This window comes from Triturus cristatus, chromosome 7, assembly GCF_964204655.1.
Source record: "Triturus cristatus chromosome 7, aTriCri1.1, whole genome shotgun sequence".
Classification (NCBI taxonomy): domain Eukaryota; kingdom Metazoa; phylum Chordata; class Amphibia; order Caudata; family Salamandridae; genus Triturus; species Triturus cristatus.
The window spans coordinates 1,701,317,440-1,701,344,478 of record NC_140590.1 but is presented as its reverse complement, the minus strand read 5'-3'; the positions used below and the strand labels follow the sequence as shown (position 1 = coordinate 1,701,344,478).

The window sequence follows — 27,039 nt, the reverse complement described above, 5'->3', positions numbered from 1 at the left end:
TTATCTCTTAGTAGGTTATAAGTTTCAACAATCATATTTACGTTCTTGGAATCACAATACCCCTTTTGAAAAATCAATTTGCAATTTTTCCAAATTCATTGAAAAGGGTATGTTTCCATAATTCTTAGACTATCATGCCCTCCAATGGGCTTAGGAGCTACACTGACTCAATGTCATTGTCGCAAACCTAACTGAATTCACTATAAAGCTTCAAACAAGCACAGTCCATATAGTTACATATTTCGCCTTGTATTATCATATTGATCACCTATAGTCGATCACGCAGCCACTCAGTCACTCATACAGTAACTCAGGCACTCATTCACTCACTCGAACATATAGTAACACATGTACGCACTCACCTATACAATCACTGGGACAAGCACATACTCTCCCATAGAACCTCTCTCACACTCAACCATACAACCACGCACACATCTATTTACTCACCCATACAGCCACTGACATACCCATTTACTCATATACTCCCTTACACACCCATTCATGCACCCATACAGCCAGTCATGAACACTTTAACTCACCCATACCAACACTTATGCATCTGCTCAGTCACCCATACACCCACTCATGTACCCTCACATTCACCATTAACAGCCACTGACACACCTGTACATTCACCCATACAGTTACTCATTCAATGTCACATTCATCATTACACTCACTTCACACCCACTCACCCATACAGATACTCACACAGCCACTGACTTACTCATACAGCCACTGACACACCCACTCACTCACCCATGCAAAAACTCACACTCACATGCTCATGTATACAGTCTCTCACATACCTATTCACTCGTCTTTACCCACTTACACACTCACCCACTAGCCCATACAGGCACTCCCACAGCCACTTATGTTAGTATACACGTTTAACTCTCAGTAACTTTTAGAAAATTTGCACCATCACTGGATGATGTCATCAGTGATGCCATTTGAGATGTCATCAGTGATGTCATCAGTGATGCCACAGACCATGGCATGACTGATGTAATATGTGAGGTCATAAGCTGTGCATTGTGGGGGCATAAGCTACAGTGAGCTCAGGTAACTATAACTGCTGAATTTCACAGGTTTTGTATAAGTGAAATTTGAGCCTAACTATAACGTCCCTGTAACCTTTGTTTTTTTCAGTGAATTTCAAAGGTTTTGTTAAAATTTTACTAAGCACTAACCTTTGACACTGAGTTTGTGAGTGAGTGCAAGAGTTTCTCAATGAGTGTCTGAGTAGCTTTGTAACTGGGTGTAAGAGTATGAGTGGGGCTGTAAGTAGGTATATGCGTGTCTGAGTGGGAATGTGAGTGGGTGTGTGAGTCTCTGAGATGGTCTGTGAGCCGGTGCATGAGTCTCTGAGCAGATCTGTGAGTGGGTGAGAGAGTATGAGTGATTCTGTAAGTAGGTGCATGAGTGCCTGACTGTGTCTGTGAGAGGGTGCGGGTGTCTGATTTGGTCTGTGAGTGGGTGCATTAGTAAATGGGTATGTGAATTGCTGTAAGAGTATCTGAATTATTCTGTGAGTGGGTGCATGCGTGCCTGGATGTATTCTGATTATTTTCACCTTGTTTTCTGCCTTTTCTGCTCACTTCTGACCTTTGTTTTGCCTTTTTCTGTTCACTTCTGACATTTATTTTTCCTCCTTTTGCATTTTTTACCTTCTTTTTGCATCTTTCTGCTCATTCCTGACCTCTATTTTGCCTCATACTGCTCATTTCTGACTTTTATTTTGCATTTTTCTGCTAGTTTCTGATTTCTATTTTGCCTCTTTCTGCTAGTATCTGGTCTCTATTTTCCTCTTTCTGCTCATTTCTGTCCTGTATTTTTGCCTCTTTCTGCTAATTTCTGACCTCTATTTTACCTCTTTCTGCTCGTTTCAGACCTTTTTTGGAACTTTCTATCGTTTATGACCTTATTTTTGCCTCTTTCTGCTCGTTTCTGAGTGTTATTTTGCATCTTTCTGTTAGTTTCTGAGCTTTATTTGGACTTTTCTGCTAGTTTCTGATCTCAATTTTGCCCTTCTGCTTGTTTCTGCATCTTTCCCCCTTTTGCTAATTTCTGACCTTTATTCTGCCTTCCTGCTCTTTTCTCATTTTTATTTTGCCTCTTTCTGCTCATTTCTGACCTCTATTCTGCCACTTTCTGCTCATTTATGACCTCTAGTCTGCTTCTTTCTACTCGTTTTTGACCTCTATTCTGTCTCTTGCTGCTTGTTGCCGACCTTTATTTCACCTCATTCTGGTTGTTTCTAACCTCTTTCTGCTTGTTTCTCACCTTTGTTTTGCCTCTTTCTACTCATTTCTGATCTTTATTCTGCCTCTTTCTGCTCGTTTCTGATTTCTATTTCTATTCTACCTCTTTCTCCTCGTAGCTGGTTTTATTTTGCCTCTTTATGCTCATATATTTCTATTTGTATAGGAGAGGGAGGCCGTGTAGCACCTCTCCCTGTGCCGATTTTGGCCTACGGGACCCCATCCCCGGGGCCTGGCCATGTCATCTGGGTGCCCCCAGGGCAACCAGTGTGCAATGGGACCGCGGGGGAGCCTCAAGTCCCACGCTTGTGGGGGCGAGCCTCAGGTCCCCACGGTCCCAGCCGGCTCCCTGCCTCCGGCAGGAGCTGGCATTGCTGACTGAAGTAGGGAGCTTTGGTGAATAGCAGCTGTGTGGTTGCAGGAGCAATGTTCTCATCTGTTTCCCTGCACGCATATTTGTGTTCAAGGATTCTGATGAAAACTTTGCTTTCTCCAAACAGCAGCAGTTTGACAACTCCGGCTTGCAGAAAGCAGAGCTATGTTTGCTTTTGCTTGGTGTGAGCTATCAGTTCCCAACAAGCAAAAGAAATCAACTACCTCCCCAGGGTTGGCACCTCAGGAGGAAGCAGGAGCTGGCCCTAGGGGGTAGGGGTCCCTGTGGCCATCTATTGCTCCTCCAGGAGGGCCATATGGCCCCCTCGATTGTAACAATGGGGAGGTGGTGGTCCCCAGGGCTGAGGGTCCGCAACAGAACCCCTACAATAATTTATTTCAGCCCCCCGGTAGGTTGCGGCTCCTGGGGCTGCAGGCAGGTTGCACAGATCCCCCCTCATTCATTTTAGGAATTTAGCCCCAGGTAGGTGCTGGCCGCCAGGGCTGTGGTGGGGTATCATGGGCCCCCTGTATTTACTTTATATATTTAGCCCTGGGAAGGTGGCGGTCCCCGGGCTGTGGGGGGGGCCAACAGGCCCTGCCATTACTTTATATACACTTGCCAAGGGGAGATGGCAGTTCCCGGGGCGCGGGGGTGCTGGCTGGGCACCCCCCGCATACATAAAAAGCAATGCCTGGAGGAGGTGGCAGTGCCCCGGACTTTCATAAGCTCTAGGAGGCGGTCCAGTGCGCCCCCTTCCTATTTTTATGGTATGCCCCTGAGACCTGTGCCACCCAGGGGGTTATTTAGAAGCAAGCATGGTAGGCTGTGCTTGTTTTTTAGTTGTTTCCCAAAATTCACGAATATTGCGAATTTGTGCAATTTCGTTTGTTGGGACCACAAGACCAAGGTTTGGAGGTCAAGGCATTCATAACCTGTCCCCTGTCCCCTTTTTCTTTTTTTTTTTTGCAAATTGACTGAAGCCGAGTCCCAAGTTACATTTTTTGCGCAAAGTAGTCATGGCCACAGATATCACTAACTATATTCTCTTAAATTTCTCAACAACTACTGAACAAGTCGACACCAAATAAAAAAAAGCACAATCTGTGTGACCAAATCTAACCTTCTAACAAATTTGGTGTAATTCGATTCAGCGGTTCGGGCTGTAGATGTGTACAAAGGTCCTATGAGATTAACATGGGAAAACACTTTTTTTACACCCATTTTTCTCAGCGCCTGCTTGATGGATCACCCAAAACTTTCCATGCGCAACAAGAATCACTGGCTTATGTTTTTTGGACAATTTCGTGAAGATTCATCAAACGGCGTCAAAGATATAGGCAAGTTAAAAATCGCTTTTCCTATGGAAACATGGTCCTAACTATAGCTACCTATGGGCAACTGCCAGTGTGTTATGTGTATATATATATTCACTGAAAATACCATAGGTTTCAGGGACGTTATAGTTAGTTGGACAGTTTACTCCTACAAAACCATAGAAATTCCGCCGTTATAGTTAGTTGAGCTAACTATAACTCGCGCCCCCGCAATGCACTGCTGATGACATCACATATTACATCATTCATCAACCAGGACAACTACCTACAATGTGAAAGAGATCGCAGCCCAGAATCACATCTGAAGCGCAACATGTGTCATAGAGTTACTGATCATGCAGCTCAAACACCCATGAAGGCCACAACACTCACTGCCACCAGCCTCAGGACGTCCCCCCAGACCACCCCCCTTCCTACTACCACCGAGGCAGTGCAGAACAGGACAACAGGCATTCCAAAAACGGCATGGTCCCTCAGCCACACAATACTTGAATGTTGGCAGATATGGCAAGCAAATATGTGTGAAGGACGCAACTCATCCAACAATAAGAATAATGCACACAATACCAAGTGTAGCTGTGATGTGCTGGACAGACCTCACTATACAGATCATAATCCTCTCCATCTGTACATATACTGCTGGTGCTTGTAGTGTTGTGCACAATAGACGCAACCATGTTACCTCAGGCAGTGGGGAAGATCTCAGACATGTAGCTGTGTTGTCCTCCCCTGGAAGGGGAAGTGCAGTGGGCTGGTCCAACGCATGCCACTCCAGCGTAGGAGTATGAATAAAGAAGCTGGGGGTCTGGGCGTGGTTCACTTGTGAACTGTGAAAACCGACGAGTCTGCCAGAGCGTCAGGCCTCACCCTGCCACGTGGCTGCCAACATGAATGTGGGTCTCCTTGACACAGGCCCCCTGCGAACCCAGCAGCACAGCACCGCAGACTTATGTGTGTACAGACTACTGCCTTCAATCTACACTGCGGACAGCATGCATCACAATTCAGATGGAGTAGAGATTGCAGATGATGCAGTCCAATACGCAAGATACATTGCTCCCAGTGCGGCCCTCTCTGACCACGCATCATCACAGGGTGCGCACACTCTGAGTGCTTCAGGTGCCACTAACTCACTGCACCACAAGTCATCGCCACGTGGTCTTATTAAGGCAGAATTCAAAAGACATTGGTCCAAGTGGGGCCCCTCGGACCACCCATCATCGCAGGATACAAACACGCTAAGCGCCAAAGTTACTACTAACTCAGTGCACCATAAGTCATTGCCACATGGCCTTATTGAGGGAGAATTCAATAGACAAAAGACATTGCTCCGAGTGCGACGCCCCCCGGACCATGCATCACCGCAAGGTACGTACACGCTGAGCGCCAAAGTTACTACTAACTCAGTGTACCATAAGTCATCGGCCCGTGGCCTTATTAAGGCAGAATTCAATAGACAAAAGACATTGGTCCGAGTGTGGCCTCCCCCGGGCAACGCATAATCGCAGGGTAGATACATGCTCAGTGCCAAAGGTACTACTAACTCAGTGCACCGTAAGTTATCCCCACGTGGCATTATTGAGGCAGAATTCAATAGACAAAAGACATTGCTCCGAGTGCGGCCCCCCCCGGACAAAGCATCATCACAGGGTACGTACACGCTGAGCGCCAAAGGTACTACTAACTCAGTGCACCGTAAGTCATCGCCACGTGGCCTTATTGAGGCAGAATTCAATAGACAAAAGACATTGGTCCGAGTGCGGCCCTCCCGGACCATGCATCATCGCAGGGTACGTACACACTGAGCGCCAAAGGTACTACTAACTCAGTGCACCATAAGTCATCGCCACGTGTCCTTATTGAGGCAGAATTCAATAGACAAAAGACATTGGTCCGAGTGCAGCCCCCCGGACCACACATCATTGCAGGGTATGTACACGCTGAGCGCCAAAGGTACTACTAACTCAATGCACCATAAGTCATCGCCATGTAGCCTTATTGAGGCAGAATTCAATAGACAAAAGACATTGGTCTGAGTGCGGCCCTCTCGGACCACGCATCATCACAGGTTGCGCACACTCTGAGTGCTTCAGGTGCCACTAACTCAGTGCACCACAAGTCATCGCCACGTGGCCTTATTAAGGCAGAATTCAAAAGACATTGGTCCAAGTGCGGCCCCTCGGACCACACATCATTGCAGGATACGTACACACTGAGCGCAAAAGGTACTACTAACTCAGTGCACCATAGGTCATCGCGACGTGGCCTTATTAAGGCAGAATTCAATAGACAAATACATTGCTCCGAGTGCGACCCCCCCGGACCACGCATCACCGCAAGGTACGTACACGCTGAGCGCCAAAGTTACTACTAACTCAGTGCACCATAAGTCATCGCCACATGGCCTTATTGAGGCAGAATTCAATAGACAAAAGACATTGGTCCGAGTGCGACCCTCTCGGACAACGCTTCATCGCAGGGTATGTACACACTGAGCGCCAAAGATACCACTAACTTAGTGCACCATAAGTCATCGCCACGTGGCCTTATTGAGGCAGAATTCAATAGACAAAAGACATTGGTCCGAGTGCGGCCCCCCGGACCACACATCATCGCAGGGTATGTACACACTGAGCGCCAAAGGTACTACTAACTCATTGCACCGTAAGTCATCGCCATGTAGCCTTATTGAGGCAGAATTCAATAGACAAAAGACATTGGTCCAAGTGCGGCCCTCCCGGACCACGCATCATCGCAGGGTATGTACACGCTGAGTGCCAAAAGTACTACTAACTCAGTGCACCATAAGTCATCGCAAGGAAGAGTGAACAGTGTTATGTCAGCAGTGAGGCATCCTATCACTCGAAAATCACCCACAAATACTTATAATATAAAAAGAACAGAAGAATCAAAGTACATTAATGATCACAATCTGGTGATGTTGAAGATGTGGAATGCGAATATGGATATACAATATGTTGCAGATAACTCAATTGCTGTTTCTCGCTATGCCACATCATATATTACCAAATCTGAGAAGACTGAATTGAAAGAAATGTGGGAAGAAATTTCACAGGAGAAGACACTTAGCAAAAAATTGTACAGCTTCAGCTTGAAGATGCTTTCACGTTAAGAAATTTGATCCTACTAATGTTCGGATCGATTGACATCTGCAAGTTTATATTCAAAGTCAAGAGGAATCATCTGGATAAGTCTGGGCCTTGCTGCAGCATGAAATCGAGTTTTGAAATATGTAAAAGAAATAGAATACTTGGCACTGAATGAACCAGACAGTACAGATATTCTGAGATCAAATATGTTGGGTACATACTATCCAAGTAGAAGTCCATACCTGGAAAACATATGTCTATAAGAAATACTACAACATTATAGTTTTAAAAAAAATATTACATTATATTGTGCAGCTCAAGTCAACATCAATGCCGCGTGGCTGTGGGCCCTTGCTGACCACTGCCTCCGGCCTACACTGTGGTCAGCAGGGCTCACAATTTAAATTCAGTCTTGATTCATTAATTGCAGAGTCCAGTAGGCAACTAAGTATAACGTCCCTCAAACCTACATAATATCCTTTTAGTATCCTTGCTTCAAGAACTTGTTTTATATCAGTTATAGCTTTACTACAATGACCAAATTCATCTTGCAAGTCCAAACGAACACTGAATGGCAGTCTACACTGTGGACAGCAGAGCTCACAATTTCAACTATAACGTCCCTGAAACCTACATATTTCGACCATGTATTCCATACATATTTCATGTTTTCTTCCATACGCCTACACTGTGGTCAGCAGAGCTCACAATTTGAATTCAGTCTTATTTTATTAATGGCATAGATAGTTGTGCTCTATGTCCTTGGATTTTGTTAAGAGGATGTGACAAAAAGCATTCCTCAATGTCTGTGCTGAATACTGCCTTTGATGTACACTGGCGATAGCAGGGTTCACAATTCACATCGAGTTGCGATTCTGTGGTTTGCCCCCACCATGCATCATCACTGGCTGCGCAGACGCTAAATGCTTCTGATGCCCCTATCTCAGTGCAGCACAACTCCTGCACCCTTTCTGATACAATATTTTGTGTATAATTTAACATCTGCTGTCCTATCTTAGTGTATCACAAGTCATGAACCCTTTATGATAGAATCTTTTCTGTATGATTTCATATCTGGTACCCGTACCTTAGTGCAGCACAAATCATTGACTGTTTATGATTGAATCTCTGTGTCTGATCCAATGATTATTGTTGTACTTGTTGCCAGCACCAACCATTCCTTGAGGGTTGGCTTACAATCACCCCACCACAGACGTCACTGGACATGTGACCCTGGTAATAAAAAGGAGTTAAGCGCACGTGCCCAAACCCAGTTCCACGATCTATCTGTGCCCGTGTATTCATTATGTATACAACATTCTGCCCCAAGGCCCTACCACATTACATAGTGCTCTGGACAGCGTATGCAACCATCTTACCTTTGACAGTGGGAGAAATCTTTGTTATGTAACTTTGTCTCGGTCATTGTATAAGTAGGTACGTAGAGACTGCTTCATTAGAGTACTGCAAGCAGAGTGTATAGTGAATTTAAAAGTGCGTGAGGATCGTCGCAGTGATTGTATAAGTACATATGTTGGCTCAGCCTAACTCGGACAATGAGCTTGTCTCTAATTGTCTGCCCTCCATGTGCCTAAAACGGAAACTTCAATTTTCCGTGGCCCTGTATTGCTACATATGTAACACTCCACTGAGTGTGTAATACAAAATCATATCTACACAGATGTCTCAACGTCCACCATCTTTCTTGTGTGGAACTATGGATGAATATAGGGTCAGTAATTCCCCGCACCTTCCATGTTGGCCATATTGTTGGACTCGGCTTACAGAGTGACATTTTGGCTTTTGCAACCCGGGTGACTGTAGCACTCCAACACGGACACCCGCATCTAGTGTTGTCAGATTTTTTAAGCTTTCTATAGCCCAAAGCCAACCAAAAAGTAGCCCAAAGTAGCCCAATATCGCTACTTTAGGGAAGGAGGGGCAGGGACAATGTCAAGCAGGCAGTGAATGCCTTGGAATTGATGTTGCAACAGGATGCCAAGTAAATATTTGTCTAATAAAGCGCTTTAACATACTACTTTGCTGGAGCACTGTATATATATTTATAATCTGGCAACTAGCAAAAACCAAAATTTTACCACACAACCGGCAAAATATAGCCCAATTGTACGTGATCTAGCCCAATCTGGCAACACTGATGCCGCAGCCACTCTCTCATGGCACCCACACAACACCCATCCAGCACACACGTCACAGGACACGTGACCTACTAATAAAAAAACTGGGCGCACATGCTTTACGCCATTTTAGAGTTGCTTGCAACACATGCACTGTGGCAGGCACAGTCATACCGCCACGGTGACAGCCCATCCCGGTGGTCCAGACTCTTGATGTTTTGTGTGCTCTGCTGTACCGCAACGTGGGGGCCTGAGCCATACAGCGAGAGCCTACTGCCACGTGCATGGCCTCACTTCTCACAGAGTTAGTAGCACCGCAAGCACTGAGCAGGTGTACAAACTGCGATTATGATAGGTGCTCTAGTATGTCCTCTGCCATGGCGATATTAAGACTCAGTTCCAAATGTGAGACCTATTAGCTTGCAGAACGGAGCTGCATGATGTAGATGGTGCTGTGACCGCGAAAAGGTGAGCAGTGAGGCCTTGGTGCGCAGCGTCGGTCAGATACCTCTGGGCGGTGGGAGAGGATAGGGTACAGCAGCCTGAATGCAGAAAGACGGCAGAGAGATTTAGGTGTATGCACTCGTATATACTCTGCCACAGCGTCGGATTGGTTTCGCGGGCACTGGTGCAATGCCCGAGAAGCCGGTGCCGAGTTCCAACTGTGGGCTGCTTTTTGGAGCAGTCTGGGAGGCAGATTTGGGCGGTGTCGCTGTTGTTTGGATACAGCCAGTGGCCCAGTGGGTGTCTGAATGGCCTTTCTGGAGGCAGATGGGCGTCATTACCTCACGTTTAGCAACAGGCGAGGGTGCCACTTTCTTTCTCTTGCAGGGCTGCCCATTAATGTATGCATACCTAGCAGGGCAGGAGGCCTGAGCATAAGTGGCCTGACTTGTTTTTAATTCACCAGTGTAAACGAATCCGTGCATTTTTTTGTATTCCCCCTTTTTTAAATAAAATTTCGCTGAAGCAGTGTTTTGAGGAAAGGCAATATGCAAATGTGGGCCACTTTTTTTTAGCATGCCCGGGCCGATTTTGAATCCTAATCCAACTCTGCTCTGCCGTTACTAATTCTGTACTATCTTTCAGATGTGGGAGCTGAGTGGTCCACTAGGTCGCGGCACGTGGTTGGAGACAGAGCGGTGACGTAAAGGTAAGCTGTGACGGTTTTGTACACAGTGTGGGCACTCAGTGTCCCTCCTCATCTCTTCCTTTCTCTCCCTCACAGTCTTTCTATCTCCCTCTTCCAGTTACAATGTTTGTCTCTTTCTCTCTCACTCTCTTCCTTTCTCTCTGTTTCTCTCTCTCTCACTCTTCATCTGTTTCTCTGTTCCTCTTTCTCACACTCTTTCTCTCTCTCTTCCTCTCTCACTGTTTCTCTCTCTCTCTCTTCGTCTTACTCACTCTTTCTCTCTGTCTTCTTCTCACCTTCTTTCTTTTTTCTCTCTCTTTCTCTCACTCTCATTGTTTCTCTATTTCTCCCTGTCTTCTGCTCACTCTTTCTTTCTTTCTCTCTCTCTTCCTCTCTCCTTTGATGGATGCATGACGCACAATCTTATCTTGCTTTTTATCTAACAGACTGTGAATCACGAATCGACGTTCACCCCCCAACACCACCAAAACTTAGCGCGTGAAAAATCTGCGATAATGCGTGGCCATCTTGAGCGCATGACAAAGTTGCTTCGGCACGTGGTAGAACCACTTACATACACGCCGGTGGTGGAAGGTGAGCAGAGAGACTACTTTCCACAGCAGTGGGCAGTCACCTCTGGGCAGTGGGAGTGGATAGTGTGCAGCAGTCTGGGTGCACAAGAGCGCACAGACACCTCTGAGCAGTGGAAGTGGATGGGGTGCACCAGCCTCATTGCGCATTAGCGAAACAGAGAACTACGCGTGTGCAGTTTTATGTACTCTGCAATTACTAATTCTACACTATCTTTCAGATCACTAAACTTAGGGCTGAACTATCTCCCAGCATGTGGTTGGAGACACACCGGTGGCACAAAGGTGAGCTGTGAAGATTTTCTCCAGTGTCAACACTCCGTCTCCATCTCTTCCTTTCTCTCTCTCACACTTTCTCTGTTTCTGTCTCTTACTCTTTCTCTCATTCTTTCTTTCTCTCTTCCTCTCTCTCACTCTTTCTCTCTCTCTCTTCATCTCTCTCACTCTTTATCTCTCTCTCTTCTTCTCTCTCACACTGTTCCTCTCTTTCTATCTTCCTTGTATCTTACTCTTTCTCTTTTTTCTCTCACTCTTTCTCCTCCTCTCTCTCTCACTCTTTTACTCTTTGTCTTCCTCTCTCTCTCACTCTTTCTCTCTTTCTCTCTTCCTCTCTCACTTTCTCACTCTCTGTACCACACTCTCACTCTTTCTCTTTCTCTCTTCCTCTCGCCCAAACTGTTTCTCTCTTCCTTGAAACAGAGAATTACGCATGTGCAGTTGCATATACTCTGCAATAACTAAATCTATACTATCTTTCAGATCACTAAACTTGATGGTGCACTATGTCCCGGCACGTGGTTGGAGACACACCCGTGGCACAAAGGTGAGCTGCGAAGATTTTCTCCAGTGTCAACACTCCCTCTCCATCTCTTCCTTTCTCTCTCTCACACTTTCTCTTTTTCTCTGTCTCTTCTTCTCTCTCTCATGCTTTCTCTCTCTCTTCCTCACTCTCTCTCTCTCCCTCTCTCGCTTTCTCTCTCTCTCTTCCTCTCTCTCACACTGTTTCTCTCTTTATCTCTCTCTCTTCCTCTCTCTCACACTGTTTCTCTCGTTGTCTTCCTCTGTCTCACTCTTTCTCTCTTTGTCTGGCTTCCTCTCTCACACTCTTTCTCTCTTCCTCTCTCACTCGTTTTCTCTCTCTCTCTCTCTTCCTCTTTCTCTCTCTCTTCCTCTCTCTCACACTGATTCTCTCTTTCTCTCTTCCTCATATCTCACTCTTTCTCTCTTTCTCTATCTTCCTCTCTCTCACACTGTTTCTCTCTTCCTTGCAGCTCACTCTTTCTCTCTTCCTCTCTCTCACTCTTTCTCTCTCTCTTCCTCTCTTTGTCTTTCTCTCTCTCTCACACTGTTTCTTACTCTTTCTCTCTCTTACTCTATTTCTCTTTCTCCGTCTTACTCTCTCTCTCACTCTATCTCTCTTTCTCTGTCTTCCTCTCTCTCACACTCTTTCTCTCTTCTTCTCTTTCTCTTCCTCTCTCTCACTCTTTCTCTCTCTTTCTATCTCCTTTGCTGGATGCATAACACACCATCTTATCTTTCTTTTTGTCTGGCAGGATGTGAATCACAAATGGACCAGCGATGACACACCATGGCTGTACATAGTTTTATTTGTGGTTGTTTTGTTTTAATAAAATGTTTTATATGTAAATCTATGCATATATCTGTTTATTAATAGTTTGTAGAGGGACACTTCCGGGCCCAAGAAGGTTGTTGGGGGTATGCTGGTGATATGGGAAGAGGGTGCGTTACCTGCTAATGTGGGGAGACGCAGCGTGAAAGGGGTATTTCTCACAGAAAGAGCTCTGGTATATTTTCAGAAATGCCTCGGACAGATGCAAGCTGACGGACTGAATCACAAAATGGCTTTTCAATGCTCATATAGAGTGACTTATGAACAGTTCGTACCCAGGCTCACAGTGGGACAACTGCGCCCGTCCACTTGACTAACAGAGGCAGAACTACGAGCCGTCTGCTCCCAAAGGAACAGCAGCATAGTAGCTCGCAGAGGTAGAGGCACAGCAGTGTACTAGCTCGCAAAGGTAGACAGCTGCGAGCCAGCGGACTGGCTTCTAAAGGCATAGCTGCGAAGTGGTGATGTTGGGCACAGGGAGCGTGAACAGGTTATCTTCCTACTGGTGTCCTGGAGTGGAAGTTGTGCTGCCTGGCGCTCACCTGTTTCTCCTTTACTGTTAATAAATCTTAAACCTTCACTGTGTCCAAATCATCATTACACAGAGCTCCGCTATATTAAATTGCCCCCGGAACCTTTCTTTTATATTTTCACTCGATGCGAGGCACAAGATTTCTGCTATGAGTGCCTGCTTTGAAGTGTTAGCAGTCAATCAGAGGCAAGCTTGTGCTCGGGAGTTAGGCACCGAACAGAGATATATATATATTTTCCTTTAATATCTCAAAAACGACAGAATGGATTTACACCATTTCTACAAAACCGTGCATTCTGGACCAAGACCTTTCTCCCTGCCAAATTTGGTGTAATTCCTTTCAGCAGTTTGACCTGTAGCCTTGTCTAAAGTTTCCTATGGAAAATCCATTGAGAAAACAAATTTTGACACCCCCTTTTTTCTCAGCCCCCCTTGACCAATCACCCCTAAACTTTCAAGATAGGAGCTGATCAAAAAAGAGAAACTTTTTGGAACATTTTGTAAAGTATCATCAAACGATGCCAAAGTTATAAGCAGCTGGAGGGCTCCAGGAGGGGGGCCCCCTCCCAACATGAGTGGAGCCCCCAGACTGCAGGGACCCCAGCGGGCCCCACAGCCCCCGTGAGCCCCTGCTATTATTTCTTAAGAAATGCCCCTGGGACCTAGCCCACTTTGGGGTCTCATTAAAATGAAACACGGGAACCCGCGACCCCAGCTCGAATTGCGCCGATTTTTTTTAAAATGTTTTTTTTGGCCCTGATGGTCCTTCTGGGACTCCCTGAGCAGGCCTAGAGGGTCAGGGTGTTTCTACCCTGCCCCTTTCTCTTGTTTTCTACCTTTGTTTCTCTGTTTTCTAGTGACTCGCTTCTACCGAGCCACAAGATGGATGCCAACACTTCCAGGTTTGGAGTGTTGGCAGCCAATCACAGTGAAGCTCGTGCATGGGACTTAGGCTCCGCCCAGATTCTGAATGGATTTACACCATTTAAAAAAAAAGGTCGCTTTCAGACCCACGCACTACCTTTGTGCCAAATTTGGGGTAATTCCGTTCAGTAGTTTCAGCTGTAGCCTTGCACAAAGTTTCCTATGGGAAATTGATTTTTTGACACTTATTTTTTGAATTTCTCAAAAACTACTAAACAGATTTACACCATTTAAAAAAAAGGTAACTTTCTGAACCAAGCTCTACCTTTCTGCCAAATTTGGGGTAATTCTGTTCAGCATTTGGGGCTGTAGCTCGTCGCAAAATTTCCTATGGAAATTAACATAGGAAAAACACGTTTTGGGACCCCCTTTTGTCTCAGCCCTCCCTTGACGAATCACCCACAAACTTTCAGGATTTGAGGTGGCCTGGATAGACTTTTTTTGGGGAGAATTTTGCAAAGATTCGTCAAACTACACCAAAGTTATTAGCAAATCAAAAAATGCTTTTCCTTTGGAAACAAGGTTGTAACTATAACTACCTACTGGAGACCGCCAGTAGGTAATATATATATATATATATATATATATATATTCACTGAAAAAACCATAGGTTTCACACATGTTATAGTTAGCTGTAGATTTTACTGATAAAAAACCAATGAAATTCCCCCGTTATAGTTACTGTAGGCAACTATAACTCACGCGACCGTAATCCTCTGCTGATGCTAATACTGTATTTAGACACTTATTTGCCCATGTCTTCTTCCATTAAATTTTAGCTATACATATATTACAAATATTTTTTTTTCATGAAGACACATATGTCATCAGCAGAGGATTACGGTCGCGTGAGTTATAGTTGCCTACAGTAACTATAACGGGGGAATTTCATTGGTTTTTTATCAGTAAAATCTACAGCTAACTATAACATGTGTGAAACCTATGGTTTTTTCAGTGAATTTGCAAGGTTTTTTAAATGCTAATTCCTAACTATAACGTGTGTGAAACCTATGGTTTTTTCAGTGAATTTGTACGGTTTTTTAAATGCTAACTTACTTTACGCCATTCGTGGCGTGCGCGCCCAGTTAACGCAGTTCGTTCCGTGCGCGCACGGTGCGCTTCGCGCACCGTGCGCGCACAGTGAGCGCGCCCACTTTACGCAGTTAGTGCCATGCACGCACGTTGGTCACGGTGCACACATTATGCGAGATGGGCCATGTACGCACGATGCGCTTCGCGCACCGTGCGCACATGGGAGACATATTATGCGCATCGTTGTGAAATGTTTTGTTTATTGTTTTCATTTAATTGATAAGCCATGCACAAATGGTGCCCTTCGGGCACCATTTCCACATGGGGTGGGGAGAGTGTGGATACTTTTTTTTTTTAAAAAAATTTTTTACCGTACGGTAAGCGTAATCGGCGATTTTTCGAAAAAAAAAAACATTTTTTTTTTGGCCTTGTGGGTTGTTTGGGGGCCCGTATATCATTGCTGGGTGATTATTATCTCAATATACTGCCCCTTTACACATTTTTGGGCTTCAATTATGCTGCCACACTCTGAGTGCGAGAGAGAAAATGGCGGCCGCCGCTTCCTGGTTTCGGCCGATTCGAATGTTTACTAAGATCTAAGAGCCAATCAGAATCGCGCTCGCGCACGTCACCGTACGCGTACGGTAAGCGCACCGTAAGCGCACCGTAAGCTGGCTCAGATATATATATTGATTTAAAGGCTATTTTCTCAGAATCTACTGAACAGATTTACACCAAACCTACAAAAGGCACTTCCTTGACCTGAGGACTACCTCTCTGCCAAATTTCAAGTAATTCTGTTCAGCCGTTCGGGCTGTAGCTGTGTCTAAAGGTCCTATGGAAAAATGCATGGGAAAAACGCGTTTTGGGACCCCCCTTTTATCTCAGCCCCCGCTTGACGAATACCCCCAAGACTTTCAGGGTAGGAGCGGAGCGTAGCGCCCCACCTACTTTGAAAAATTCGCGAGGATTCGTCGACCGGCGCAAAAGTTATTCAAAATAGAATGTTGCGGATTTCCTATGGAAACGTGGTCCTAACTATAACTACCTACTGGCGACCGCCAGTAGGTAATATATATATATATTGGTGGGCTTGAAATGGTGGGCTTGAAATGTCTCAGACAGCGGCACACAACTGAGGCACACACTACAAGACCCACAAACCAACGCAGACTCATTCGAGTCACCCATTGGAGGGCTTATATTTTTAAATGGGAGGTGTGGCCTCTATGCCAAAATGACTGTTGCGCCTTTGAAGAGTGCAATGAGCACGAAATGCACCAGGTGTGAATCGACAGGCATGCTGTAAACTGGATCCGCCCGCCGATCTGGCTTTTACCTCATGAAGGTTGCTGCAGTGGATGTCAGAGTGCATCTCCACAGGTGGGAATCTTGAAGCTTTGATTTTAACGCGGCCTCCCAGTTGCGGGAGATGCACAAACCCGGAAACTTGGGGCCCCGGAGCACAGAATCACAGAGACTCAATGTGGTGGCATCCATTGAGGATTGACAAGCCGGATGTGCGAGTGGAGGCCCATTGGTGGGCTTGAAATGTCTCAGACAGAAGTACACAACTGAGGCACACACTACAAGACCCACAAACCAACGCAGACTCATTTGAGTCGCCCATTGGAGAGCTCATATTTTTAAGTGGGAGGTGTGGCCTCTATTCCAAAATGACTGTCGAGTCTCTGAAGAGTGCAATGAGCATAAAACACGTCAGTCGTGAATCGACAGGCATGCTGTAAACTGGATCCGCCCGCCGATCGTCTTTCACCTCATGAAGGTTGCTGCAGTGGATGTCAGAGTGCGTCTCTAAAGGTGGGAACCTTGGAGCTTTGATTTTTACGGGCCTCCCAGCCGCGGGAGATGCACCAACCGGAAATTTGGGGCCACGAAGCTCCTAATCACGGAGTCTCAATGTGGAGGCATCCGTGGAAGATTGACAAGCCAGATATGCGAGTGGAGGCCCATTGGTGGGCTTGAAAGGTCTCAGACAGTGGCACACAACTGAGGCACACACTACAAGACCCACAAACCAATGCGTACACATTTGAGTCACCCATTGGATGGCTCATATTTTTAAGTTGGAGGTGTGGCCTCTATGCCAAAATGACTGTTGCGCCTCTGAAGAGTGCAATTAGCACGAAACGCATCAGGCGTGAATCGACAGGCATACTGTAAACTGGATTCGTCCGCCGATCCGGCTTTTACCTCATGAAGGTTGCTGCAGTGGATGTCAGAGTGCGTCTCCACAGGTGGGAACCTTGGAGCTTTGATTGATATTATATATATACATATATATATATATATATATATATATATATATATATATATATATTACCTACTGGCGGTCGCCAGTAGGTAGATATAATCAGGACCTATTTTCCATAGAAAATCCTCAACATTCTATTTGGAATAACTTTGGCGCCGATTCACGAATCTTCGCAAAATTTTCCAAACTTTTTTCCAGCTCCTAACCACTCCTATCCTGAAAGTTTCATGGTGATTCGTCAAGCGGGGGCCAAGAAAAAAGGGGGGTCCCACAACACGTTTTCCCCATGCATTTTCCCATAGGACCTTTAGCTGCAGCTACAGCCCGAACTGCTGAACGGAATTACACAAAATTTGGCAAAGAGGTAGTCCTCAGTTCAGACTCATGCCTTTTGCTTAAATGGTGTAAATCCGTTCAGTAGTTCCTGAGAAAATTAGAGTTAAAAGTACATATATATCTATGGCCTCGGGAGGATGCGCGCTGGATTCGGTCATCCTCCTGATAGAAAAAAAAATTCAGCGCGGTCTCCCGCGCTACATATGCTAAGTTGCCCCCGGGAGGGCCAAATCCCAGGGGCATATTGAAAAATTAGGTGTGGGGGGGTCCCAATCCCCCCCCACACTGCCCTGGGGATCACCACCCCCCGGGCACTAACATAAAATCGGCGGGGGGCTCACATCCCCCCGCAGCCCCGGGGACCGCCACCCCCGGGGCTTCTTTAAAATGGGTGGGGGGCTCTCAGGCCCCCCCAGCCCCGGGGACCGCCACCCCCCAGGGCAACTTTAAAATAGGTGGGGGGCTCTCAGGCCCCCCCAGCCCCGGGGACCGCCACCCCGGGGCTTCTTTAAAATGGGTGGGGGGGCTCTTAGCCCCCCCAGCCCCGGGAACCGCCACCCCCGGGGCAACTTTAAAATGTGGGAGGGGGGCCACGCGGCCCCCCTCCTGGAGCCTTGTACAGGCCCTGGGGACCGCCACTCCCCAGGGCCAGCTCCTGCAGTGTCCCGGGTGCCCACCCCCGGGACACTGCTGTTTGCAATGGCAGGGCGGGAGCCTCGCAGCTCCCACCCTGCCATTGCAAACTGCTTTGCTTCATTGAAGCGAGAGCAGGGAAACCTGCTCTCGCTTCAATGAAGCAAAGCAGATTGCTTTTCCACATGGGGAGCAGCATGTTAGCTGCTCCCCATGTGGATAAGCAATGCCGGCTCCCGCAGGAGGCGGGGAGCCGGCTGGAACCATGGGGGAATTGGGGACCCCTCTATGGTCCCCAACGAGAGCCAGGCCCCGGGGGATGGGGTCCCCAGGGCCATAAGTGGCCTGGGAGGGGGACCACGCAGCCCCCCTCCCCATTAATGAAAAAAATAAAAATCAATGGCCGGCCCCGGGGTACGGGGTCCCTGGGGCCTTAAGTGGCCAGAGGAGGGGGGCTACGCAGCCCCCCTCCATAAAAAGATTTAAAAAGTTGGCCATGCCCCGGGGGATGGGGTCCCCAGGGCCCAGATTTGGCCACGGGAGGGGGGCCCCCTTCCTGTAAAAATCTTTTGAAAATTTTAATTTGGGGGTGAGGCCCTGGGGGATGGGGTCCCCAGGGCCACAAAAAAGTAAAAGGAAGGGGGGCCACACAGCACCCCTTTCAAAAAAAAAAAGACGCGATCGTCCCTAGGCCCCACCCCCTCACAAGCACACTCTGCAAACGCGCCCTGTGGCGCGTTTTAAATTGGGGAATTAACTCCCCTTCAATACTGGGGCTCCCTGGGGGCCAACTAGCCCACCAGGTACCTCCAGTAAGCGCCACAGGGCTGTGTTGCAGAGAGGTGCTGCAGGCCGCGCCCTGGTGGGCTAGTTGGACCCCAGGGACCCTCAGGATTCATAGGGACTTAATCCCCCAACTTAAAACACGCCACAGGGCGCATTTGCACAATGGTGAAGGTAGGGGGCAGGGCCTGAGGTGATATGCGTGCAAACACGCCCTGTGGCTCGTTTTAAGTTGGGAAATTAATTCCTCTTCAATCCTGAGGTCCCCTGGGGGCCAACTAGCCCACCAGGTACCTCCAGTAAGCACCACGGAGCTGCGTTGCAGAGTGTTGTAAAAAGGGGCGTGGCCTCTGAACACCTCTGCAACCCAGCTTCCTGGTGCAAACTGAAGGTACCTGGTGGACTAGTTGTCCCCCAGGGGACCTCAGGATTGAGGAGGAATTAATTCCCCAACTTAAAACGCGCCACAGGGTGTGTTTGCACACATATCACCTCAGGCCCCGCCTCCTTCCTTCACCATTGTGCAAATATTCCTCTAAAATCAGCCAAACTACGAATTCCAATTTACTCACCTGTTATCAGGAGAGAACCCAGTGCTGCATCTTTTAGCCCATAGTAATTCTAAGCGTTCTTACCAGTAACTTGTATTTCCTTCCATAGGAATCCATTGTGTGGTTTTCAGCAGAAAAGTTTCTAAGTGTCCATTGTTGAAACGTACAAATATTCCTAAAAATCGTCTGTATGACTTAAACACATTATTTCAATTGTTTACAGGAGATTCATCTGTGCTGGATCCAGGATCCATCACTGAGTAAGACAAAGTAACGATTTACCTGCTAAGTGAATTTTCTGCCATAGGATAACATTGGTGATTCTATGTGAAAAAAAATGTAAGTGCCAACTTTTAAAATACAATAATATTCCGTAAAAATCACTACTGTAACCAAAACGCTTTTACTCAACTGTTTACAGGAATTGAATTTGACTAGAAATTCACATTGAGTTCAATGTTGCATTGTGTTTGAAATTGTGTTGCCCATTGCAACAACTGTAACTTTGCAACGGCTATAATTTGCCCCGGTGACCCCATCCCCGGGGCATGGGGCTTTTAAAAAAAAAAATGTATGGAGGGGGGCTGCGTAGTCCCCCTCCTCTGGCCACTTTAAGGCCCCGGGGACCCCATCCCCCGGGGCCGGGCATTGTTTTTTTTTGTTATTTTTTAATGGGGGAGGGGGGCCGCGTGGCCCCCCTCCTGGGCCACTTCTGGCCCCAGGGACCTCATCCCCCGGGGCCTGGCTTCTCGTTGGAGACCGTGGGGGTCTCCAATCCCCCTACGGTCCCAGCCGGCTCCCCGCCACCTGCGGGAGCCGGCATTGCTTTTCCACATGCTGCTCCCCATGTGGAAAAGCAATCTGCTTTGCTTCATTGGAGCGAGAGCAGGTTTCCCTGCTCTCGCTTCAATGAAGCAAAGCAGTTTGCAATGGCAGGGTGGGAGCCGCGAGGCTCCCGCCCTGCCATTGCAAACAGCAGTGCCCCGGGGGTGGGCACCCCGGGACACAGCAGGAGCTGGCCCTGGAGGGTGGCGGTCCCCAGGGCCAATACAAGGCTCCAGGAGGGGGGCTGCATGGCTCCCCTCCCACATGTACAAGTTGCCCTGGGGGTGGCGGTCCCCAGGGCTGGGGGGGCCTGAGAGCCCCGGTCCGCGGGCCAGTGTGGGGGGGATTGGGACCCCCCACATTTTTTTTGTTAATTATGCCCCCGGGATTTGGCCCCCGGGTGCAAATTACAATATTCAGCGCGGGATGTCAGTGATGTCATTTGAGATGTCATCAGTGATGTCACTGACCATGTCATGAATGATGTAATATATGACATCATCAGCAGTGGATTGCGGGCACGCGAGATGCAGTTAGTACAACTAACTATATCGGAGGAATTTCAATGGTTTTGTTCGAGTGAAATGTCCAGCTAACTATAACACCCGTAAAACCTATTGTTTTTTCAGTGAATATCTAAGGTTTTTTAAATGCTAATTCCTAACTATATCAGGCCTGAAACCTATGGTTTTTTCAGTGAATATATATATATATATATAAATATATATCTATATTTATATATATATTTATGACTATTTATGAGGATCCCCTGAAAAGAGAACATTATTTTCTGAAACACTGTTCAGGTGCCCGAGTGTGAATACTGTGCAAGAGGGAGTAGCACTCTACTTTAGACGAAAGAGGTTGAGGGATGCATCATCCACTCTTGAAGCATTCCTCAGGCACAGGCTAGAGTTCCTCAAATACCGAGGAACACAAATAAGTATCAAAGGATTTGCTACAGCGTGTTTTCACCAAGGTGCCCTTCAATTATAAGCTTTGCTGTGGGCCCTATTTTTGCCTTGGTGTGGGTAGAAGGAGGTACATGACTCAGTCTAACCTGTGCTCTCAATGGCTGTTAGCAATGCATTTTACCAAAGTGTTGCCAAAGCACAATGTACATTAATTTGTAACAAGTTACTATCACATAATCTTGCCATAAAGAAAGAGTGGAGAGGGAGAGCATGCTTGGAGGAGAAGAGCAGAAAGGGAGACTTTTGGGGGTTAAGAAAAGAAAGAAAGGAGGTGCATTTCTTACTTTTTTCAGCAAAAAGTAGACAATGACGTGGCCTGACAGTTAGTTTCTCAACGGGATTCTTAATTTCACAGTTTGTCAAGATCTTTAGACCGCTTTGCTGTTCCAAAAAAGAATAAGCAAGTGAGTGATTAGGCAGGGAGTAGAATTACCACAAAAGATGTTTAAACCCACTCTAGCCCACTCCTCTTCACTTTGATGATGAACAGCACAGCATTGCTTGTCTATTTGATTCTATAAATAACTGCTTTCCTCCCCTCATTCCTTTGAAACCTCAGTTCCCTCTCCATCTTCTCCTATCACCTCAAGTTCAGCAAAGAATCCTTGTCTTGTCAATCACTGCAGTCACAGTATCTCATGACTAATTTCAGACTTGTGAATCCATCACTGAACCATCTTGCGGTGCCCTGAACCCACCTGCTAATTCCTAGTGTTGGGTAAATGGACCCCACCTATTGTGGTGGGAATATTTTCTGTGAAACGGCTCCTGTCGCTAGGGCAGGTGCCTCCTAGGGGGAAAAAAGAACTTAGCTGCAGATCCTTCCAGCCATGGTGCAATGGTAGAATTGTTATCAAACATGTGAGTCTTGGTGATAGAAGTGCGGGTCTATTTCCAGGACACACAGATTAAGTGTGACTCACACTCTGGAAGTTTTCCCCCAACATATGTGACCACCATGTTTTCAAGGCCAATCCTGGACAGGAGATACACTATTACACATTGTTTAACGGGCCATTCTGCATTGGTAGCTTTGCCAGATATCACTGACAGCAACACCGGGTCTGCCAAATGAGTGTTCCCAGTGGTGAAGGGGGTTCTGCCATTCGAAATGCCACCTTCAGTGGCCATTCAAGTGGAGTGGCAACGGAAAGGAGGAGAGAACATCTGCCTTTTTGGTGGGAAACCCATTTTGTCTTTCCCTTAAATGAATTCTTTTGTTTTATGGAAGCACCACCATGTCAGCTTAATATTAGATGTTCTTATTTTGACAAAACCCAAGAGCATTAATCAAAGGTGTTAACTTTGCTGTTTATGGTGCAGCTGTGTTTATTAGCACCCTATATGGCAGACTGAGATTGGCTCGGCCAATAGGAATGCTGCATGTTCTGGCATTTACCATTGTTGCTTATTTGTAATCTAAGTACAGTGAAAGGTAGAAACAGGTCCAAAAAGTAGACAGGGACATTAGGCGTTAGGAGTATGTGCCTATATTTGTTGAACAAGATTGTGGAACAGCTGCAAAAACTAGGCTAACTACACCCATATGTTTGGGCATTAACAGCTGTTTTTATCTCTCTCCAATGTAATACACCCCTCTAGGTATAATGTGTTTCTTGTTTAGACCTGTCATGTGATTATTATCCCCTACATTTATAAACTTCCTAGTGGTGAAACTGCTGTCTCTCAAACTGAGACTCAAACTGAATTATAATCCAGTGAAGCTGTACCCCTCTACCTGCTCTGCTTACACCATCCTGCTCTGCAATTAAATGACCAATCCAAAAAACATTTACAATGAGGACTGTAAAGCAGGAATGAAAAGAGGTATGAAGGCACCTTGAAGAGATAGAAGACATCAATATCCGGAGGACGGTAGCGCCCGCAGTGATGTTCCACCACAAATTCGTCCACTTCACTGGGGTAGCCTGTCCGGTCCGTAAATGAGAACATGGAGTACACCTAGAATGCAGCCAGGAAGAAAACAACATTGTTATCTCTGAGAATATTAGTCAGAGGGCAAAGGAAGAGTTCCAGAGATACATTTATGTAGGCCATGCTCAGCTCTTAAAGACTCTGGGAATGGTCCCCAGAGTTATAGGCCTTTTTGCACACATTCCATCTAATAGTAAACATTTTAGAGTCTGACCCAGAGTCTGACTGGCAATGCCCAATCCGCTGAATACCTTCAGACCCTGGCAAACCATCCTTGCCTCTGCACTACCACCTAAAGCCACGAAGAGAGTGCAGATCTGAAACACAGTCACTATTTTTTTTTTTGTAACATATTTTTATTGACATTTTCACAGTTCACATACTGTACATTATACAGATCCATCGAGCTGTTATGCCATATAGTACAGCATGCGGTATCACACATCACCTGCATAGACTAGTGAATCATCAGCGGGAGAATAAAAACGCTCAAATACATCATGATGTGTGTACCCTATTGACTCTGATACATGATATGTCACGTGAACTGGGGTGTAACACAGGTATAAACTAGGGCATGGGCATGGAAGATCATATCCAGTTGTCGCCAGCGAGTGCATTAAACGTCGTATGGGTATGGCGCTTCTATGATTCGTGATTACATATCCTCCTAGGTTCGACCTGCAACAGCGATAATATACCCAATTCTGGGGCCTATGTGGTCGGAGTAACATGAGATTGGTCGGGTAGGGTCTGTGACTGCGCTTGCAGGGCTGACAATGTGGGTGGGTCGTCTGTGGGGTTCGCGCCCGGGGTTAGCTGCTTGAAATGATATGTTAACATGGCCCATTCCATAGATATAGGGTTTTTGCGGACCCCCCTCACCTCCTCCTCCCGCAATGTCTCCTCCTCCGCCGCTGCCCATTTATGTGTGGCTCCCACCCAAGCCGCCAACGGAGGGCCGGTGGGGGAACGCCAGTGCATGGCGATGCTACGTTTGGCTAATAGCACCGCAAGGGAGAGGAAACGAGTCCGCACCTTGTGCTGCTTGCTTGCGCGAAAGATGCCTAGGGCTCTGGCCTCCCATGTGTTCATGCAGGTTAGCCCTGTAAGGTCACCCAGAGCAGTGTGAATGTGTTGCCAAAAAACTTTGTTAATAGAGCAACTCCAAAACATGTGTTGGAAATCTGCATCCTGCGCATGACATCTGGGGCAAAGGAACTGCGTGTCGGGGTAGAATCGTTGGAGGCGTGCAGGTGTTAAATAAGCCCTGTGCAGTATGTAATATTGAATGTTTTTAAAGCGTGCGTTTCTAGATACCTTCTTGGGGTACTCCAAAGCCCTCTCCCACTCCTTCTCGTGAAGCACGCGCCCAATTTCAGTCTCCCATGTGGCCCGCAGGGTCTCCAGTGGTTTGTTGGTCAGTTCTCGTATGGCTTTATAGAGCCATGTAGTTAGATGGCGCCCCACTCCCATGTGTAGAAGCGTGTGAAGAACTAGATGTGTGTGCGGTTCCCCCCTGGCAAGGTCCTGGTATGGTCGGTAGCTATCTAGTAGTTGGCGGTGAAGCAGGAACTGCTCCGGGGTAAGATCGTATTCATCCACAAGACTGCGGAATGGTCTTAGCTGCCCGTCCTCAAAAAGGGATTCCATCTCTGTAATGCCACAAGATGTCCACGTGCGCAGCACGCTGTTTGTGTAATAGTGTTCCCGTTTGGGCCATCCCACCAAAGTGAGTAAAGGGGAGTACAATGGGGTCCCCGGGGACATGCGGTGAATTCTCTGCATGCACCTACGTGCCACCGCCACCTGTAGTGGGTAGGTACGTTTCGGTTTAGTGCCTGGGAGTAGTAGGCGACGGATCTCTGGAACCGGTATCTGCCCTGCGGTGGTGTGAGTTTCCACAGTGTACCTGTCTGCTGTCCAGTGAGAAAGCCACTGCAGCTGTGCCGCCAAAAAGTAGGCCTCGAATGAGGGAGCTCCCAAGCTGCCCTGTGTGGTGGGCAACTGCAATTTTTTCAGAACTATTCTGTGTCTGGCAGACCCCCAAATTAGTGCACTGAGGAGGGAGTCCGAGTCCCGAAAAAAGGCTCTGGGCGAGATTACTGGCAGATTGGTAAAGAAGTATAACAATCGTGGGACCATAATCATTTTGGCCAATGCCACTCGCCCAATTGGGGCCAGCGGAAGGCTCTTCCAAAATCCAACTGTAGCCCTAATACTCGCCAATGCCCTGTTATGCTGAAACACAGTCACTATACGGCATTTTTATCTAAAACACTTTAATGTTGTAAGTATCACATTTATCAGTGTGCAACCTCCACTTCCATTGAGTCCAAGGATTCCGGAAAAAAAGATAATTCTGTCTTTCTCCGCACCCGCGTACCCCACACCCATAATCAAAATGTCTTTATGTGCAGGTACTCCAACTATATAAAAATGAAAGTAGATGCAGGTAATGTTAGAAATATCAGCCATTACGCAGTACCCTTGTTTACCTGACGTTATTTTATACTTAGGGCCTTATTTATGAAAAGTGACGCATAGCTGCGTGAAAACAGCAATGCTTCACTTTTCATTGCGCCCTCCTTGCGACAAGATGGATGCGTCATATTTACTGCATGATGCATCATGTCACAAGGAATGACAGATACGTCAGTTTTACTGACATATCTGTCGGCGCAAAATATGACGCATTGCTGGAGTTGTATCAGAAGTGTGACGCAACTCCAGAAATGCATGGGGGAGGGCTATGAATATAGCACTCCGTCACTCTTACGCCTGCCATGAGGCAGGCATAAGGTTTTGACCCATTTCCGTCCTAGAAGTGTTGCAGTGAAATCTCATAGATTTTACTGCATCACTTCTACAAGGCTTACTTGCATGGGAACGCCCCCTGCATACATTATACCTTACGCAGGTATAATGTAGCGCAGGCGTTTACAAAGTGATGTGTTACTTTGTAAATATGGCGAAACAGGGGGCGCTTTACTCTGCCGATGCCTCACAAAAAGTGGCGCAATGGCGGCGCAAAACTGTTGCAAGGACTCATAAATAAGGCCCTTAACCTTTACACCATTCCTTACTCACTTCTGCTCCCATCATGCCTTACTGTTCGCCACCCTGAATATCCCTCTCACAAGTTCCTCTGCTGATCAGATGAGATCCGGTTTATACATTCACTTTAAGAAAACAGGAGTGCCAACAACTCAGTGCATTTGAATGCGCTGGTTTGTTAACACTAAGTCACTGACTTAGTCTTTTTTGCACCTGCAGGTGATGGTGGAGGAAAAACACAAGGTGTGTAATTCAGTTAAAAAACATGAAATGAAATGAAATGAAATGAAAGGGGATTTATAAATACAGATATAGGACCATACAACTAGGCACACAGCAATATGGTAACAACTTGAAGAGCCAAGCCTCTCTACAACTCCGGCTCACATCCTGTCTACACTTTCCCAAGGGGGGTATTGAAGTGTGCTGCAAACACCAGAGAGGAAATAAGGATTGGCAAAGTCAATAGGTTATGCCTATATGAGAACTATTGGTTTTGTTGGAGTGGTGTGGAGTAGAGTGACATTGTGTGGCATGGGGTGGAGTGACTGTGTGTGGCATGAGTGGAGTGACTTTGTGTGGCATGGAGTGGGATGACATTA

At 46.7% G+C, this 27,039-nt stretch overlaps 1 protein-coding gene across 1 annotated transcript in view; it reads right to left on the bottom strand.

Annotated features, from left to right (window-relative positions):
- Positions 1 to 27,039, bottom strand: part of LOC146812812 (alpha-2-macroglobulin-like protein 1) — a 761,857-nt gene that overhangs the window by 478,716 nt on the left and 256,102 nt on the right. Inside the window, exons 16-17 of the mRNA XM_085615204.1 lie at positions 23,285 to 23,407; positions 21,730 to 21,826 (exon numbers count right to left, since the gene is read on the bottom strand). Coding sequence (XP_085471330.1) covers positions 21,730 to 21,826; positions 23,285 to 23,407 — 220 coding nt within the window. The remainder of the gene's footprint in view (positions 1 to 21,729; positions 21,827 to 23,284; positions 23,408 to 27,039) is intronic.